The sequence below is a fragment of the Mesoplodon mirus genome (assembly GCF_964341445.2).
Source record: "Mesoplodon mirus genome assembly, chromosome: 16".
In the NCBI taxonomy this organism is placed as follows: domain Eukaryota; kingdom Metazoa; phylum Chordata; class Mammalia; order Artiodactyla; family Ziphiidae; genus Mesoplodon; species Mesoplodon mirus.
Window position 1 is genome coordinate 65,014,279 of NC_138992.1, and position 21,499 is coordinate 65,035,777.

General features: G+C 33.5%; 1 protein-coding gene across 1 annotated transcript in view; it reads right to left on the reverse strand.

The window, feature by feature from the left end:
• Positions 1 to 21,499, reverse strand: part of LOC309792173 (uncharacterized protein C8orf34 homolog) — a gene marked incomplete at both ends in the record, with an annotated part of 320,311 nt that overhangs the window by 194,115 nt on the left and 104,697 nt on the right. Inside the window, 1 exon segment of the mRNA XM_082601544.1 lies at positions 18,985 to 19,151. Coding sequence (XP_082457670.1) covers positions 18,985 to 19,151 — 167 coding nt within the window.

A 21,499-nucleotide genomic window follows, 5' to 3' on the forward strand; every position in this document is an offset into this window, starting at 1 on the left:
CTTGACAAGTGATCAAAGGCAATACAATGAAGAAAAGATAGTTCGGTACTGGAACAACTAGACATCCACATGCAGAAGAAATGAATCTAGACACACATCTTACACCCTCCACAAAAATTAACTCAGAATGGATCACAGACTTAAGTATAACTTGCAAAAGTATAAAACTCCTGGAAGATAAGAAGAAAACCTAGACGTCCCTGGGTAAGGGGATGACTTTTTGGATATGACACAAAGTCACAATCCATGAAGAAATAATTGACAAGCTGGACTTCACTAAAATTAAAAACTTGCTCGGTGAAAAACAATGTCAAGAGAATGAGAAGACAACCACAGACTGGGAGAAAATATTTGCAAATGATACACCCGATAAAGAATTATTTTCCAAAATACACAGAACATATACAAACAGGGTGAAGTGGTCAAAAGAAAAAAAAACAGCTCTTAATATTTAACAATAAGAAAATAAACAAGCCAATTAAAAAATGGGCCAAAGATATGAGCAGACACCTCACCAAAGAAGATATATAGATGGTAAATAAGCATATGAAAAGGGTGCTCAACATCAACATCATATTAGGAAATTGCAAATAAAATGACATACCACTGCACACTTATTAGAACTGCTAAAATCCTAAAACCTTGCAACACCAAATGCTGGTAGGGATGTGGAGTAACAGAAACTCTCATTCCTCAGTGGTGAGAATGCAAAATAGTATAGCCACTTTGGAAGAGAGTTTGTCAGTTTCTTACAAAACTAAATATATTCTTACTAAACAACCCAGCAATCATATTCCATGGTATTTATCCAAATGAATTGAAAACTTAAGTCCACAGAAAAACCTGCACACAGATGTTTTTAGCAGCATTATTCATGACTACCAAAACTTGGAAGCAACCAAGAGGTAGTACTTCAGTAGAAGAATGGAAAAGAAACTGTGGTACATAGAGACAATGAAATATTGTTTGGTGTTAAAAAGAAATGAGCTATCAAACCATAAAAAGACCTCGAGGAAACTTAAACGCATATTACTAAGTGAAAGAAGCCAGTCTCAAAAGCCTTACAGTATGATCCCAACTTTTCAATACTCTGGAGAAGAAAGAACTGTGGGGACAGTTAAAAAGGGTCAATGACAGTTAGGGGTTGTTAGAGGCATGAACGGATAGAGCACAGAGGATTTATGGGCAGTGAAACTACTCTGTACGATACTATAATGATGGATACAAGTCATTAAACATTTTTCATTTCCAAAAGAATGAACAACACTGAAAATGAACAATGGTTAAAGTATGAACTTTGGGTGATAATAATGTGTCAATGTATGTTCATTTATTATACCATTTCACTCTGGTGTGCGGCGTTGACAGTAGGAAAGGTTGTACCAATGTGGACAGGATGGTATGTGGGAAATAACTGTACTTTCAGCTCAATTTTCCTGTGAACCTAAAATGCTGTAAAACCTAAAGTCTATATTTTTTAGAAAAGGAATAAAGAACGAATACATGCTATAACATTGATAAACCTTGTAAACATTATGGTAAGCAAAAGAAGCCCTTCACCAAAGACCACATATATTACATGCATGATTTAATTTACGTATAATGCTCAAAACAGTCAAAACTGTAAGCCTGAAAAAAATTATTGATTGCCTAGAGGTGTGGGAGTGAGTGGTGCTAGGGACAAGAAGTGACTTCTAATTGGGTTTCTTTGGAGTGATGAGAGTGCTCTGAATTAGATTCTGGGATGGTTGCACAACTCTGTGAATATAGTAAAAGCCCACTGAACCGTACACTTTAAATGGGTGAGTTTCATGGCATGTGTATATATCAATAAAGATGTTTAAAAAAAGAATATGAGCAGATTCCCGTTTTAATACTACACATTTGCAGTTAATAGTAAGGACATTCTCAGGTCAAATTTCCACATATTTAGCTCTTTATATCACAGGCAAATTGATGAGAAAGGAACTTTTAGTATATCAAATAAAAGATAGTGTGACCATATTGGAAGAGTACATATATTCAAAACTAGGAAATTCATCAACAAAGATCAAATTCTGCTTTTCGATGTGCTACTATGAAATTAAAATGACAATTTCTGTTTCTGCTCAGGATTATTCAAACATCACGCTTACAATAAGCACAGACTTTCTGAAAACTTATCAGAGGTCACAGTTATGAGATATCTCCATAGCAAGTGCTCATATGAGTGTCTTGAATTACTTTGCATACCTCATGTGTATTTTACATAAATTTACATAAATTTAATCATTTCATTTCAGAAACAATAACAAATGTCAAGTTTAATTTTGACTCCTTGAGTATTCTATGATGCAACATTATGTAGCCATGATTTTTATATATTAAAATTGTTGTTTTATTTTTTAATTCAAATTTACAATGAAATGTAAATGAGTTTTGATAAATGTAATGAGTTTTGATAAATGTATACATCTATATAATGAACACCCCAGTGAAGATATAAAATATTTCTATCACCCTAGGAAGTTTCCTCATGCTAATCCCTCACTGCCCCTGCTATGTTCTGATTTCTATCACCATAAATTAGTTTTGCCTGTTGTTCAATTTCTTGTGATTAAATTAGTATGGTACGTAATCATTTCTGTCTCGTTTCTTTTGTTCAATACGATGTTTATGAGTGTCTTATTCAGCTTAGGCTGCCGTAACAAAGTATGTTAGCCTGGGTAACTTAAACAACAGAAATTTACTCTTTCACAGTCATGGAGGCTGGAAAGTCCAAGATCAAGATGCCAGCAGGTCTGACAGGTGAGAGCTCTCTCCTTGGGTTGCAGATGGCCACCTTCTCACTGTGTCCTCACACAGCCTTTCCTCAGTTCATGCACATGGAGAGAGGGAGAGGGGGAGAGAGAGAGCTCTTCCTCTTCATACAAGGCCACCAGTCCTACGGGATTAGGAACCCACCCTTATGTCATGTAGCCTTAAGTACCTCATAAAAGCCCTATCTCCAAATACAATCTATCACATTAGGAGGTATAGTATCAACATATGACTTTGGTGGAAGAGGGGGAAATGATTCAGTCCATAGCAGTGAGATTCATCATATTGTTACATGTATCAGTACTTAGTTCATTTTTATTGAATAGTATTCCATTGTGTGAATATACAGTTTGCAGTGAATGTAATTTTGATTGTTTTCTGTGTGGGTTACTTTGAATAAAACTGCTTTCATGTACAAATATTTGTGAATACATGTTTTATTTCCCTTGGGAAAACATCTAGGAACTGCTAGACCACAGGATAGGTACATATTAAACTTTATAAGAAACTGCCAGACGTTTTCTCCAGAGTAATTATAAAATTTTATTCCCAAGAGCAACTGTTTGTGAATTCCAGCTACTTCACATTCTTGACAACATTTGTGTTTAAAGTCTTTCATTTTAGTCATTCTAGTTGGTGGGAAGAGATATTTCAATGTTGTTTTAATTTACATTTCTTTGATGGCTAACAGTGCTAAAAGCTTTTCATGTGCTTATTTACCATTTGTTTACCTCCTTTTGTGAACTGTATATTGAAATCTTTTGCCTATCTTTATTAGGTTATTTGTGCTGTTGAAAAACTGATTTGCAGGGGCTCTGTATACATTGTAGATAAGAGTCCTTTGTCAGATATACTGCATATATTTTCTCCCGGTCAGTGGCATGCCTTTACATTTTGTTTATTTTCCTCTTAACTTTCATTTTCTATGGAGAAATTTGTAATTTTAATGAAATCCAGTTTATCAAATTTTTCTTTTATCCTTAGTGATCTTTTATCTCTAGAAAAATCTTTGCCTGCCCCAAGGTTGTGAATATATTCTACATTTCCTTCTAGAAGTTTCAGAATCTCTGCTCTTATGTTTGTGCTTGTAATTCATTTCAAAATAATTTCTGTCATGGTATGAAGTAGAAGGTCAAAGTTCATTCTTTTTCTGTATATATATCCAATTGTTCCAGCACTAATACTGGAAAATATTTTCCTTCCTATATCAAATTGCCTTGAAGCTTTTGTTGAAAACTAACTGACCAGATATATTTCTGGACTTTAATCTATTCCACTGATCTGTTTGTCTAGTCATGTCAATACCACACTGTCTTACTATAGCCTTACGGTAAATCTTGAAATGAGATACTGTAATTCCACAGATACTGTTCTTTTCCCAGATGATTTTGGCCACTCAAGGTCATGATTTCCATATAAATTTTAGAATCAGTTCATCAATTTCATTTTTTTTAAAGCCCATTAGGAGTTTAATTCAATTGTACTGGATCATACAGATCTAATTTAATAATATTGTTAAGAACACATGTATCTATGTTCATAAGGGAGATGCATCTGTAACTTTTTTCTTTTGATGTCTTTGTCAGGTTTTGATATCAGAACTATGCTGGTCTCAAAACAATCTGAGAAATTTTCCCTCTTCTCTATTTTGTGAAAGCGTTTGTTACATTTGGCATTATTTCTTCCCTAAATTGTTGATAGAGTTCACCACTGAAAACTTGAACCTGAAGCTTTCTTTTGGGGAAGGACTTTGCTTGCAAATTCAATTTCTTTAACATATGTAGAACTATTCAGATGCACTACTTCTTCTTGTTTTATCTTTGGTATGATGTGTTTTGCTGGGATTTTTTCCCATTGTATCTAAGTTGTCAACTATGTTGGCATAAAGTTACTTGCAATATTCTTTTGTTATCTTTTGTGTCTACATAAAATCTAGTAGTGAAATTTGGCCCTGTCCCTCCTTTGTAATATTGGTAATTTGTGTTTCTCTACCTTTTTGTCAGTATTACTAGGAATTTATTAGTTTCGACATTGCTAATATTCTGTTAGCCTTTTTTTCTATTTCATCGATTCCCATCCTTATCTGTATTATTTCCTTCTTTCAACTTATTTGGATTCAATTTGTATTTATTTTCTGGATTTTCGAGGGAGAAATTTATATCAATAATTTAAAATTCTTTTGTTTAAGGTTCTGAGTTTCCTTTAAGCAGTGCTTTGGCTACATCCCCCCAAATTTTGTATGCTGTATTTTCATTCTCTTAGTTTGAATTATTTTCTAAGTTCCCTTTTGACTTTTCTTTCATCTATGTGTTATGAAGAATTAATTTCCATATTTTGGAATCTTCCTACTTGTCTTATGTTGATATCTAATTTAATCCTCAGAGTACAGAAAGTTGGCTCAGCATAGTCTTTTTTTTTTTTTAATTTTAATTTTTTTATTTTTGGCTGCGTTGGGTCTTGGTTGCTGTGTGCGGACTTTCTCTAGTTGTGGTGAGCGGGGGCTACTCTTCATTGCAGTGTGCAGATTTTTCTCATTGCAGTGGCCTCTCTTGTTGCAGAGCATGGGCTCTAGGCATGTGGGCTCAGTAGTTCTGGCTCACGGGCTCTAGAGCACAGGCTCAGTTGTGGCGCATGGGCTTAGTTGCTCCGCGGCATGTGAGATCTTCCCGCACCAGGGCTCAAACCCATGTTCTCCTGCATTGGCAGGCGGATTCTTAACCACTGCACCACCAGGGAAGTCCCCATACAGTCTATTTTGATGAATATTCCATCTGCACTTGAAAATAATGTGTTTTCTGCATTGTTGGGTATACTGTAAAATTCAACCTACAATAAATGTTGATAGTATTGTTCAAGTCTTCCATATCCCTATGGATTTTTGTCTACATTTTCTATCAATTATTGAGAGAAACGTATTAAATATCCTACTGTGACTAGCCATCTAATTTTTCTAATTTTACTTCACATGTTTTGAAAATATTTTTAAGTGCATATACATTTACAACTGCTATGTCTTCCTGATGAATGTACTTTTCATCATTGTGCTACAGCAACATTCTTGTGCCTACTTTTGGCATGTAATGTCCCTTCTATCCTTTTAATTTCACCTACCTGATCTTTAAACTATGAATCTTATAGTCAGCATATGAGTCTTGCTTATCTATCCAGGCTAACAATCTCTGCCTTTTAACTGGTGAGTGTAGTCCATTTACACTTAATGTAATTATTAATATGTTTAGGTTTAAGTTGAACATCACACTATTTGTATTCTATTTGCCCCAACTGCGTTGGAGTCCACTGTTCCTCCTCAGTCAAATGTATTTTAGTATTTGATGTTATGTTTTCTATTAGCTTTTTAGCTAAAGCTATTATTTATTATTTATTTATTTATTTATTTATTTATAGTGATTGCCTTTGGGATTAAAGCCATGCCTCCCTAGCTTATTATAGTCTATTTACAATTAGTATTGTATCACTTCTTATAAAAATTGATTCCATTTACTCTCATCCTTTGTGCTATTTTTCCTATGATTTTAATTCTTTGTATGTTATAAACCCTACACTACATTGTTTGTATTTTTGCTTCAGCTGTCTTTCTAAAAATGAACAACAGGAAGAGAGTCTTATATATTTACTCATGTATTAAATACTTCTGGTGTTCTCATTCCTTCCTACAAATCTAATTTTCTATCTGATACAATTTCCCTCAGCCTCAGAGGCTCTAACACTTATAGTGCAGGTCTGCTGATAACATATTCTATCAGCTTTTGTTTACCTGAAATTGTTTTATTTTATCAGCCTGACATTTTATGAACTTGTAGGCTCATAGTTTTCACCAAATTTGAAAAAAAAGTTGGACATTATTTCTTAAAATCTTTTTTTCTTTCCCATTCTTTCTCCCCTTTCTAGAACTGATTAAATGTTTTATCATTTTCTACTGTCCCACTGGTCACTGAAGCCCTTTTCATTTTATTCTTCATTTTAAAATCTCTGATCTTCAGTGTGGATTATTTCTGTTGACCTGTGTTCAAGTTCCCTGATCCTTCTTTCTGCACTGTTCAAATCAGCTGTTAATTCTATCTGGTGAGTTTTAAAACTTCACATATTGTATTTTCAGTTCTAGGCTTTCCTTTGGTTCTTCTTCTAGTTTCAGTATTTCAACCGAGATGTCTCATCTGTTTATTCCTTGTGTTCCTTTCCTTTAAGTCCACAAAATATGTATAATTGTTTTTTAACAGCCACTAGAAGTCAGCTAATTACAGTATCTGAGTATAATAAGGTCTGTTTCTGTTGAATGCTCTTTTGTCTTGATTTGGGGTCACAATTTTCCTGCTTTTTTACATGACTAGAAATTTTTTATAATATGGTGGATATTATAGTTGATTCTTTGTAGGAAGGCTGGCTTACATTATCTTCTCTAAAGGATACTGAGTTTTATGTCAGGAATTAAATTATTGGCAGATCTACCTCACCTTCATAAGCATTAACAAAGTATGCCTAACAAAGTATGCTTTGTTAGGCTGGGTCTATTTCAATTTTTCCCTCTTTCTTATAAGTGGCTCTCAATTCAGTGTGTGGTTATAACTCTTAATGTTTGATTTTTCCAAGGTCTCTTCCGAATGCTCAAGGAACTCAGGAAGGTTTCCTCTCTTTGGCTGGGCTGTAACTCTGAAGTGTCCCAGCTCTGCCTGACCTCTCTTTCTCTATTCGGTTCCCAGACTCACAATAATCACTCTCTCAGGTCTAAAGTAGTCTTGCCCTGTGCAAGAACAGCACAGTCCTCAGTTAAGAATCCAAGAAAATACACTTGTAGACTTCTGTCCTCTCCCTCTGCTGCCTTCTCTTGGCACACTGTCCCACAAATCCTAGCCATTTCCTCCTCAGATCAGTGAGATCGCCACTCTTCACTCCACTTGAACTCCACCTCCATACAAGTTGGCCAGGGGAAGTGTCACCATGAAGAAAGCCAGCATGAAACACATGGCTCACCTCTCATTTCCCTCCTCTCAAGAACCACAGTCCCATGCTACCTTTTGTCCTGTGCCTGTAAAGTTGGCATATACTTTGTCTAGTTTTATAATTACTTAATATGAAGGAGTAAGGCTAATACCAGCTACTCCATCATGAGTAGAAGCAGAAGCCTCTGACGTTAAATTTTAAAACTTTGTTGCCTGTGTGGAAACTGCATATATAGGCAAGTAAGTCTATACAATATTAACAAAAATGGGTATTTTAATGTGTATGTATTCCATAGTTTAGTGTTTGATTCTTAAAGCTTAGGAATCTAACTCTTGAGTACCAACCATGTAATCTAAGAAAATTTTGTTTTGCAAGGATCTGTGTCCTTTTATATGGTGTAAGAATAATTATATTGTCTATCCCATGGTATTTTTGTAACTAAGTAATGTACGCAAAGCATTTAGGTGCAGTGCATTGCATATTGTAATGCACAAAAATGTTAATACTATTCTATGTTTGTTATATATAAAAATACCTAGAAAGTACATCACTGAATATTAAAAGTAATTATTTCTGGGTAACACTTTTTACTTACTTATTTTGACCTCTGTAATGCCATGCTCTTTAAATTGAATATCTGTCTTTTAGTAATCAAAAAAATATTATTTTAAAGAAACTTTGACTCCCAGATTTGATATGACAAGTCCCTAAAATTAGCCTACGTTGACTTATAAGTGCCAATAGTTTTCCCCAAAAGAATCGTTCTTTGTTCAAATTTCTAAAATTTTTTGCTTATCAGGAAGATAATAAGCAATGTAATCACCTTGACAGTATACACATTTAAACAGTCAGTAGCACAGAGATGCTAAGATCTTGAAGCCATTAAAAGGCCAGTAATGAGCACATATCACTTTTCTTGCTATTTTTTTTTAACTGAGAATTATTTAAACTCCCGATTCCTAGGGAAAGCAATGATACAATTTAAAAAATAAATTTATAAATGTGTATATTATGACAGCATTATGGTTGGAAAGTATGTTTTAAACAAACATAGGATTTCTAAGGAAACAACCATGATTGTTGCTTTGTGGAAAAAGGAATCGCTTTATGAGCAAAGAATCTGAACTTCAGTGTAAAAGGAATGCTTTTACACTGCTTCTGTGTTTTAAAATGTGTGTTCCTAGGATTTTCTTCCTTTCAGTTAAAAGCTTTTATATCAGAGAATAACTTCTTTCACATTCATAATTTTCCTTAACAAAATGGAGCTATTTGGAGCTTGTTTGTCCCTTTTGTGTTTAAACTGTATATGAACAGAGATATGTTTCCTATCTTAAACTGCTTTCTACAAAAGATGTCCTTAACTCAGCCATTGAGATGTTAGAAATCCGATGGTATCAGATATTAACAATGTTATTTGAGAATTTCAGATCATAAATGTCCGAAGTCCATAAAAAAGAAGATAAGAACATCAGATTTTAGCCTGGGGAAAAATAAGAAAGAAAAAAATCCCCCCACCCGTTTCTCTCTTGATATTTTTGCTTTTATTATTGGATGTGAATTCTCTAAATTGTGAGAAGATAAAATAATGCGTAGGACTTAAATATCAAGTAGAGAGTACTTGTTGAAATGATATCTAAACATGTGGAGCATATTTAGATGAAACACTTAGGACAAAAGACAATAAACCTCTAAGGCCAAAATCCTATGGTCTCACTTTCTTTTTTACATGTACTAAACCTCTTGTGCTCGTTGAAGACAGGAAAGAAATTGATATAAAAGTGATATGAATTACAATAACAAACCTTTTTTCCTAGGTCTAATCCTTTATCAGATACACTGAGCACTTTACAGAAATTATTTCACTTAATCTTCACAAAACCGTGTGATATAAGTATTGTTATAATTCCCATTTTTCTGATGACGAACCTGATATTTGGGAGAAGGACGTTACTGTTCTCAAATCATAGAATTAGTAAGGGGCAATGGGGAAACCTGCAAATAGGGCTACCTGAATACAAAGCTCATGCGTGCTGTTGTTATTCCTAACACTGTGCTAAATTACCTTCCAAAAATCAGTTTCATAAGGTTAATTTCAATTTTGTTTTATGATATTAACAACATTCTACATTAAATTCTTGAAATACAGAGTCCCAAAACAAATGTCAGTAATTAATAAGTAAATATGACAGCACTTAAGAGAGGAAAAATAGCTGGCCTAATGAACCCCCTTCTGACAATTCTTGAAAAACTGAGTTTTAAAGAAATTAAAATTTTATATGGAATTTTAAGTTTATATTCTGACACAAGCAAATTCATCCTATACCAATATAAGGCACTCATTCATCTCTTGCAGAAAGCGACTAAAAAAGTGAAAAGTAAAATATAAGTCACTAAATCTAATTAACCTCCATTAGAACACTGTCATATTTTTTCCCATTATGTACTTTAGCACTCTTCTATTTAAAAGCTTTAGAACAATTTTCAAAAAATACATTCATTATTCTTAAGAATATTTCCTTTCTGAAATTACTGAACATGAGACTATTAAAAAAATTATATTTCCATTCCAAAAGAAATTCATATACAGGACCAGTTTAAATATTTCAAATTTTGAAAAACATGTTTATTAAATACCTTTTAAAATTTTGAATGAAACTATTTCACAAAAACTACTGTTTTCAGATATTGAAAATCTGGCAATTTTGTGAGCACTCTTCTATTAATGTATATTCAGTGTTCAACTTCAATAATTTTAAGGTTTCTATTTAGAGATGATTAAATAAGATATCAGTGGTATTATAACATATGAAAATCTAAACAGATTACTATAGTTATATAAGAAGTTTTAAGCAATTCAGAGAAGAGTTTTAATGCCTCTTTAATATCTATTGTTTTTGATGTTAAAATGCCAATAACTGCTGAATTAATTACATTTCTTTGCACATTTTTCAACCAAGAAAAAAAAAACACAATAAAGCCATGATTTTGTACCACTTTCAAATGGCTCTTACATGGAGTGCAAAATTCATTCAAATTCAGTCAAATTATATGAAAATCATTACCACAGCTAAACAAATCATCTTGAAGTGTAACATCACCATTTTATTAAGCATTTGAAATGGACAAGCTTATTTCAAAAGCAACAAAACCCTAAAAATAGTTAACAGTGATTTTCAATTTGGTTGTGATTCGTTTATACAATGAATTAATGTAAAACCATCAAAATTGTGCTGTTTCAAATATTTTCATACTTATCAATATAATTAAAAGAGTTTTTAAAGCTCACAGATTTTTCAATACATTTATGACTTTACTTACACAGAAGTATGTAAATATAAGTACAAATTTCTAGTTCTTATATATCTCCTCCTTGTCTCTCCCTCTCCTATTCCTGCTCCCAGCCCAACTTTTGCTAGTGGACATTCATGTGTATGCACAAAACATTTTTCTTTTCTTCCTAAAAACCATTTATATGGAAGAAAATTGAAGAGAGTAGAATAATTTGCTCTATATCTTTAACCAAATCACATTAATGTTTGCTGTTGCTTAAATATCCATGTTAAAAATAAATGTGATATTTTGTAGTGATACAGCAAATACTTTGGCTTGCAAATACATTTGTAGTTTTACATTCTTTGTCTTCAAGCTTTTGATTTTACTGTCTTGTGGGAAACTTCTATTTTTACTGTTAATAGGCAATTTCTCAGTGCTAAAGAAAGCTTTTTTTTTTCTTTGCTTATAACTAGACAACATGTATGTAAGTTAGAAGATATGAATTTACTTGGAAGGAAAGTTTTGTATATAAATTCCAGGGTCTTTTTTCAGATATTCTTGTTAGGCAAGGCAAAAAGAAAAAAAAAAATAACACTTTCAGAGAATACCTCACTTTTATTCCCACAGCATCCCTATGTGATAGGAATATTTTTATCTGCATTTTACAATGAATTACTTGTAGCTCAGGTGACAAAACTAACAAGAGGCAGCATGAGGGCTGGAGCTGGTGGTCTTAGTGTTCTAGCCCAGTGCTTTGACCACAGACCACACAAAACATCTCACAGTGTGGCTCATACCTTTGAAAAATAATCAGTGAAAAGCTATGGCCTAAGTATGAAAAAGTACATTAACTTACATTGTTACATGTCAAAAATTTCTAACTTACTTCAAAGGGAGAAATATGTATTAAACAACCTACCCACAAATATACTAAGAACAGCTCTCTCTCAAATAAAGGAATTTTCACACAGGTATACAAATGAGATGAAGGACAATTGTTAATAATTTGTTTATGGGTTTAGATTTTATTTTCAAACTATTGACTTCATTCTGCTATGCTGACCTGCTTTTACCATTGGAAAAAAATTTTTTTTACTCATTATTTTAAATAGTTTATTCATCCCTTTATACACATAAAAAATCTCAACAATTCACTATTATTTTTTGTTCCTTGGTGAGCTGCCATTTTCCTCTAAGCTGCTTATGCGTGGAAAGTAGATCATTTTTTGTTTTGTTTTTATTGCTCAGCTTTTTATTTTCATTTATACGTATACATGTATCTATTATTTTTCAAGTTCTTTTCCCATTTAGGTTATTACAGAATATTGAGTAGCATTCCCTGTGCTATACAGTATGTCCTTGTTGGTTATCTGTTTTAAATACAGCAGTGTAGAAAATTTTTTAAAGGAAAAAAGCAACATTTCTTATCAAATACCATAGAAGTAAATCATGTAGCATGATATCTATTTTTGGTGGCATGCAAGTTTATATTTATTTAAAATGAAATCTCTACACATAAACCCTAGTTATCATCTGCAAATGTTCTGATATTTTTTGAAAAGAAACACAAAACACAAATAAAGCGTGAAGAGAATGAAGCATACATACAATTCCAAACATGAAATGAGTGCATCCAGAAAGCAATGAAGGAGGCTATGAGTCACATCTAATGAAAGCAAAGTAAGAATCCTAAATAAAGATTTAATCATCGGAACCATGTCCTCAGGTCTATGCTAGAATCATTTCCTAATATGTAATTTTTCTACTCTAAGCAGTTCATTTTTCAAGCACTCCTGTAAATATGATATCAGGAAGGAAGACAGAGATAATAAGGGAATACAAAATTGCATTACCCATAGCTCCTTAGCAAGACTTTTCCTTATTTCCAGGAGACAATTCAATAGAGCCTGGTTAACTCAGAAACCTCTATTCCATGCTCTCTCTGTTGTAAAAATTAGACTTTCTAATATTTTATTCCTCTTGCTTCAGGATATATCACATCAAACAAAAAGTGCACTGACCATACCTAGACTAAGATTAGAATTCCTCACTGTATGTTCTACACATCACCTGCAACAGAATCTCTTGGAGGACAGGAGGAATGGCAGTCGTGTTGAAAAATGTTGATTCATGGGCTGTATCCAAATCTAATGAAACAAAAATTGGGGGTAAAGGCCACTGGAGTTGGCATTTAAATAAGCTTCTCAAATGATTCTTAAGCAAACCAAATCCTGAGAATCATCCCTGAATAGCTAACCGTTCGTGAAACATGTCTGTATTTGTGCAAATTTGAACTCCCAGGAATCTGCAGAGTCCCTTTGTAAGTGGAGAAATTAATAAACCTATGGATGAATTCATGGACTAATTGAGAGCTGAACTAAAGACCTAGACAATGTTTGGTTCTACATAGATGCCAACACTCACTGGATTCACTGTTCTCTCAGAGCCTAAAGAGGTCAAGATAATTCGAAACACAAAGGGCACAATATTCTTAGTGCTATATATTAATAGGTACTAGTACTATCCACATGGCAGGTGCAGGATACTTGCTGAATGAAAATGTGTTTCAGTGGATTTTCTCAAATGTTTTTACTGTAATTCAGAGAGACAAGCACTGTGCTATTCAACTCCACTCAGGCTACACTTCAACCCAAGCTCACTTAGCATTTTGTGCAGACAATGATGGCACTAAAGCAAGATGAAGTCAGAATTCAGAAATATAGGACAAACTCCATAGCAGAAGTATTTCACAGAATTTCTTTAACAATATATCACATGGCTTAACAGGAGGAAATATTTATTATTTAGCATGTGAAAAATATTTTCACACATCTGTGTACATATATCCTAGTTTTTCAATTATGTTAATTAATTTAGTGAACATCTAAAAATATATGTGCAGATTTTCTGTTTTGGTTAACTGTGGTCATCAATTGCCAGTTTAATAACTAATTTTTGAGAGTATCTAATATTTGAAAATGAGAGCTACTTACATTGAGGTGATTTGGAAGATATTTTATTCAGTATGTTCTAGATTTAGAGTACTAACTTCACTGGTACTAAAAATTGTTATCTCTTAACACCCACAAATTTGGATATTTTAATCTCAAGTATGTACTAATTCCATATTAAATTACATTGGTATATGCTGAATGAATTTCTAAGCAGTATTTAAAGCAATCTTACAGATAGTATTAAAGGATCCATAAATTTAATTTTTGAAAGTCCTCAGACTTTTTAAAAGAATCATTTTACAAAGAATATTTTAAAGACAAGTTATCAGTCATCCTGATGCTCCCAATAATCAATACTCAAAAGAAGTAAAGTTTGTATGAATGTTCCCCTATGCTTTAGACCATTTCACATACTTTAGATCACTAAAATTCAGGTATAGAGATAGGTAGGTAGATTTTTTTCTTTTAAACATTTAAAGGCCCTCTCCCTTTCTTTCTTTCTTTTTTTTTTTTTTAACATCGAGTGACAGCATCCAATTTCTCACTAGGTGAAATGCATGTTCTTATTTTGCAAACATGAGTGATTTCTGCTTTAAGAAGCGTGCAACTTTAAAAAAAAAAAAACAGATTTGCCAAAGGATCACCTTAATGTAATGAGTCCCTCTAGAAAATTAAGTTTATATCTTACATAATTCGGCAAGATACTGGGGTTTTAGAAACTCAATTACTGTATTCTGCAAAGAATACCAGTATGATTATACTTGTTCTTGACTATTAAATTTAAAATAAATAAAATATATCTGCAATCACCTTGTTTGTTTTTGCCAACACAGTTTTAATTTTTATATGATTAGAAAAAAGCTAAGACCAGGTAACATAAAGCATGACTAATGCTATTTTTCTTTTTTAGCATCTCTGGAATGTAATTTTTAGATATTTGTCTCATCATCAATTCTGAGAAAATCTAAAAAAAACTTTTTAAAGTAATATACTAAAATGTGTAAGAAAAGTAGCTTTCAAATAATTCTGATGACATTTTTAAATGAGTATAAATTATATAGAGAAAAATCAAACACATAATTGCAATCAGCATTTCATCAAAAATAAAATGAAAAGTCCATGTAATATAATGAAAATGGACTCACATTTACAAGCTGAAATATCTCTTAAGCTAATGAAGTTCTTCAAATCTTCTGTGAAAGTTAATGGAGTAAAATATATAGAGATTTTTAAAAATCTCTTACTGCTCCACTGTAACTCATTTTTCTGCTTTCGAAAGATTATTGACTTTAATAACTTTTAAAAATAATGTGCAGATTCTTCATAGTTTTATTCATTGTGATCAATTTCCAGCATAATTACCAAAATGCTTGAGAATATCTTATATTTGAAGTTGAGACCTACTTAGTTTGAGATGAATTGGCAGATATCTTATTCAACTTCTTCTGTAATTAAAGCACCAATTTCCGAGGTGCTTAAAATTGTTATATCTTAAAATTCCACAAATTTGGAAATTTTATTCTCTGGTATATATTAATTCCATATTAAGCTACTTTTGTACTATGAATTTATAAAGCAATTACAGAAAATATTTAATCTACTTAAAAGTCATAGACGTTGTATTATAGTATTTTCACATGCCCAGTACACTTAGAAAAGAAATTCACAAATATACAATTAAACAACTGCGAAAAATTAAATGTTAATCAGTATGTATTAACAATGCTAGATTCCTTAACAAACAAAACAAGGGTCAATAGTTTTACCTCTAAACTAAAAGGTTTTTTCCCCTTCAAATCAACCAGTTTTATTTAGGAATAATCCTTTGTTATATTAACGTTAACTAATAATTATACTTTTTACTTATTTAACAGTGCACAAAGCATACAGACTGCTTCCCATGCATAATAAATAAAATTTTCAGCCAGTTATACCTGGTATTGATAACAATGACAAGTTAAACCCTTAAAACATATAAGCTATTGCAAGTTCATTCTAAACAATGTTGTGGATTCAAAAGGATATTTTATATACCAGATGTCTCTTGCATTTTACAATTACTTCATGCACTAAAATTTGATTTCAAATATGTTTTCAAGAACTTAGCATGTGTATTTTCCTCACTTATGTTTCTTTGGAATCAGAGTTTCAAAACTATTATCTTAAAATTCTTAAATAATAAACGAAATGATGTAAATCTAATATTAAAAGGACTGAGAAGACAGATACTATATAGTTTCTATATTGATTTAGGAGTAGTGCATCAATTGATTAGTGTAGGACTTGATATCCAATGGAATATTAATAGAGATATACATGCCTATTGAAGATGAAGGTTTTAAAACTGAATAACTTAATAACCATTTTATTTTATATCCATACTTCACATATTTATCCATTACTAATATCATGACTGAAAAATTCTTAGCTCCTGAATTAACTGAAAATATTCATGTACATCTGTCTGATTTCATGTAAGATATGAGCCATTCATTGCCTTAGTTAAAGGCATCCATAACATTATAAGTCATGAACTTATATACTCTACTTTTGAAGAAAACTCTGAGTCTATATTTTAAACATATATTTCTAAAATAATAGAATAATATTAATGGGTAGGAGTATTAGGGCCTTAAAGACAAATATATTTCATATTTAAATAACATTTTACTTTAATTGATGAACTTTATGGGCAAAACAATTTGTAGATAGAATTTTCTGTTATATGACCTTTGTTCACTGAGACAACTAGGCAAGAGGGTTAAATATGGCATTATTTTAGGGGACAGCCCAGTGGACTTGGAACATTCCATATTATTGCAGGGAAATCTCATAACCTATAGACCAGCATTAGTAGACCACCAGCTGCCTGTGCTGACATGTGGACTCACATGGCCAAAGTCCAAACCTCCAGCTATCTCTTATTCTTAAATTTGCTCAGACCAGAGGCTAAAATGTCAAATGAAACAAAATTAGTGAGGACCAGCTGTTAATTGCTCACATTAGGTAGTCTCCAAAACCCAATCCTTTGGTCTTCATCTCGGGAGACCAGAAACCTCAGAACAGAGGAGCTGAGATCTAGGGATGCCAGCACTGAGTGGACACCTGAGTCTCCTTAAAGAATCTCTTGATATTACTGAAGTTATATGAGTTCCTCCACTCTGACTAGACATTCCTGAGGCTATCAGGAATCCCAAAGTGATTTGGAGAATGCTTGGATTTCTTCAAAAGATTCTCTTTGCAACAAAGAGTATAACCGCCTTCAACTGACCATGAGCTGTTGTATAAAGGAAATGAGGGGGACAGTGGATACCTGCAAACCCAATGTCAATGTACCAACACACCAACACTGATGTTACATAGGCAACATCCATTAACGGTTCCAGACTTGCCCCCTTCGCCGTTACTGGCCGAAGCAGAGGAACAATGTACAGGCACAGTCGTGGAGCACAACTGCAGGAGTCCATCCTTACAACAGCAAACCTGCAGCGGTAATGACCACACTGCCTGCTGAACTACATCTACTTGTCCTCTGGGACTTAACAGAGGAATCAGACTCTCTAGGAAACATTCCCTGATAACAGGCCCCTACTTCTGCATTAGATGTTATTCCTATGTACAACTCTGTGCTTAATCAAATTAGCAACTGTAGCAAAAAAATATTAGAGTTATATTTACATTTTCATCTTGAACACTAGAATGTAAAGTTCCTGCGAACAGAAACCATGATTATTTTATTTTTACATCCCCAGGACCAAGTCTAGGGCCTAGCATTCGGTAAACGTTTGCTGAATGGAAGCGGAATGAAGGCACCACCACCATATCTGATACATGTGCCACATTACTGATCTGGAGGCAGGGAGATGAGATTCCTTAAAAAACACCCAGATTTAACAGTTCTTAAAAAAAAGATGGACAGCATGAAGTGAAAATGCCATGACATAGCCTCCTCAATGCTGGAATGAATGCAGTTATTGTAACATCAGAAATTACCAGTGAACCTGCCACCATTAATTAATAACACCTTGTAGGCCTATGCATGGAGACCTATATCATTTATTATAATGGTAGTATTTTAGTACCATAAACACTTAAAACCAAGGAAGCTAGTTTAGAAAAAAAATAATTTTAAAAAAATCTGTATACTTCTGGGGCTCCTTTTTCTATATGTTAAATTTACCTGAAGCATTCAAATGATTTTTATTATTTATTCACTTTCTAGTATATTGTTACAAAGTATTTGAAAATTGTTCTAATTATTTAGAATAGAACAGCTAATATCACTGAATTAAAAACTCAATGTTTTATATGTGGATAATTCGCTCTGAAATAAAACTTAATTTCCTTCTTTTGAAAAAATGGTTTTACAAAAGCAAGTTCAATTTAAAAACACTATTATGCAGAGATTTCTGATGAAACAAAAATATACATTTACTCATTAAAAGATATAAAAGATTTCCTATGTATAAAACTTTCATGAAAGTAATGAGCCTATAAAAACACTGAAATCTCTGCCAACTTTCCTGTCATTTATGAAAGACATAAAACATTAATTTACTATCTGCCCTTTTAAATTTAACTTGCTTTTTCTAAAACATCCTTGAAACAATAGGGAGACATCTTGGAATGCGGGCTGAAATATGTACTCTGGATACATTTTATAGACAAAAGATGTGATCAAGGCAAATATAATAGGAGAATAAAGCAGACAAACTTGAATTTGTATCACAAGTGCACAGAGAATAAGTCTTGATTAAGTAGTCAGAAGGTAGGTGCTGCATATACAAAGCACAAAATACAGTCTAATAAATACTCCACGTGCTCAGGTGATTTCAAATCAACTCTTGCATGCAACTCCATGAAAGTCTAATGCAAGTGTGTGCTAAATGGTTTCTTTCCCCTAAGACAAAACTACTCAAAACTTTAAAAATCTCTTAACCACTACCCACTTTTACAATGCCAGAGAAGAAAAAGAGAAATTATTAATTTTTAAAATTACCCAGCAATTCCATTGCATCATCTTCATTATCAATATCTTCTTCTGTTACCGATGGGGTGGGGCTATGGACAGACTCAAAAGAATCTTGAGAGAGCATTGCTGCCAGGAGTTTCTTATGCTGCTGTTGCTGCTGTTTTAATCCTTTAGTCTTGGGCTCCACCTTCAAGCTGAAGAAACAGTTAAATGTTAATTTTCAATGATAACATCCCCAATTAGCTGTGGTAACGAAAGAAAATCTACAAATTTTCACTCAATTATTTTGCTTTGCAAATCTATGCACATATTAGTAAAATTTTCCCCAAGGATAATGGAAATATAGACTGTCCTCTTCCTAAGACATCCTTCGGTACCTCATTAACAATTTCCTAGATTGGAATACGTGAAGAATATGACAAACCCCTGCCCCATTTAAGGGAGGAGGTGCTAACTGGCTCCTAACAATTGTTGCCATGTGGGAATTAAAGCCCACTGTTAAATGGTTTTCTAATTTTTTAGAGGATGTAGGAAGCTCAGATCATTATATAAAATTCCCTGATTTACAAAACGAATGCATGTCAAGCAAAACACATGTAATGGGGTAACTATTTTAACACACTATAATAAAATTTTTTTAATGAAAACTTTAATTTACAGCATTAAAATAAATGTCCTCACTAGTCCTCTCATGTTGCCTAGGTCTGGGGGTAGGAGAAGGAGGGATGGAACCAGAATTGGCATTTAAATGACTCTCAGTGCCCTCCAGTCTAAAAGAGTCTTTGCAAATTTGGAAGAGCTTCCTTGTGATAAAGCCAGACTCCTTTGGGTAAAGGAGCCAGTCTTTCATGGCTCTCTCCCCCAACTTCCCAAGACAGTGTCTGACGGGAAAACTTACATGTCCACGTGGCAACCATTTATAGTTTTAAAAGTTGTCCCAAAGTTCTTCTCTTTTCTATAATCTGATTTCTTTCCATAAAATTGCCCAAAGGAAGAAAACGGCAAATGTCGCCTCATGGAGGAAAAAGACATGATGAAAAGGAGGAGGTCTCTCTCAAGCAGGACGGAGAGATAACCCTTTCTAAAGGTGCTCAGAAAGAAGGTCCAGGAGAGAAGGCAAATGAGCAAGAGGAGGTTACATGCACTTGGTTAAAAACAAAAAACAAAAAACAAAAACCCCAACCAGGTAAGTTTCAGGGCATGGATCAAAACATTTCAAGCGGTCTTAATAGAAGGGCCAGGTTCCACTCTGTCTAAGAGAAGGCTGGAAAGGGCAAAATGGCCTCGTATGTCATCAGTGGGCAAAGATCAGTCAGCTCCACCTCACTCTTCACTTCAAAGTTAGGCTGGACACGACAGAGAAGATCAAGGGAAACGGGTGGAGAGAAAGCTTGTTCTCTCCCCCAAGTTAAGGCTATTTAATAAATGCACAAGAAATGATGGAATCAGAAAACCACCATTTTAACCACCAACACAGTAACTGCTCAGGCAAGGATCATCAAGGGATGCTAATGCCCTTTGCTGACAGATTACTGGGGGAGAAAGACTGTCAAAAATCTCAAGGTGGTTTCCAACAGATTATGTTTCTACTTGAATTTTTTTGCTTTGAAACAATTATAGATTTCCATGAAGTTGTAAGAAATAATAGAGAGAGATCCTGTGCACCACTGATACAGTGTCCCTCAATGGTAACATCTTATAAAATTATGGCACAATATCACGGCCAGGATACTGACAATGATACAATTCTCCAATCTTATTCAGGTTCCCATTTTAATTGGACTCACTTTTGTGTGTGCCTCTCCATGTATTCAGTTCTAGACTATTTTAGTATTTTTGTGGGTTTGTGCATCATGTACCCACCACAGTCAAGGTACAGACACCAGTTCAAACATTACAAGGTTTCCTCGTGTTGTCCTTTCCTAACCATTCCCACCTCCCTCTGTAACTCTCCTTCCCCTTCCCTCATTCCTGGCAACCACCAGTCTGTTCCCCATTCCTATAATATTGTGATTTCAAGAAATGTTATGTAAGTGAAATCATACAGTACGTAATCTTTTAGGATTGGCTTTTTTCATGCAGTATAATTCCCTGGAGATTCATTCATGTAGTTGTGTGTATCAGAATTCCATTCCTATTCTTTGCTGTGTAGTATTCCATGGCATGCATATACTCCAGTTTATCTAACCATTCACCCATTGAAGGACATCTGGCTGTTTTAAGCTTCTTGGCTATTAAGATAGAGCTGCTGTGAACATTCATGTACATGTTTATGTGTGAAAGTTCCCATTTCTCTGAGATAAATGTCCAAGAGTACAAATGCTAGTTTATACGGTAATTTCATGTTTAGCTTAGTTTTTTTTTACATTTACATTATCAATGTGTGATTATTTTAATAACTCTAAATGTGTCATGGATATATATGCTTTCCCACTAAATAGCTATAGACAGATGCTTGAATATTCATGGAAAAGGAGATGACATAGGATTTGGTAAATTATTGATACAAGAAGAGGCGGAAGATTATCACAGTGTGAAAACA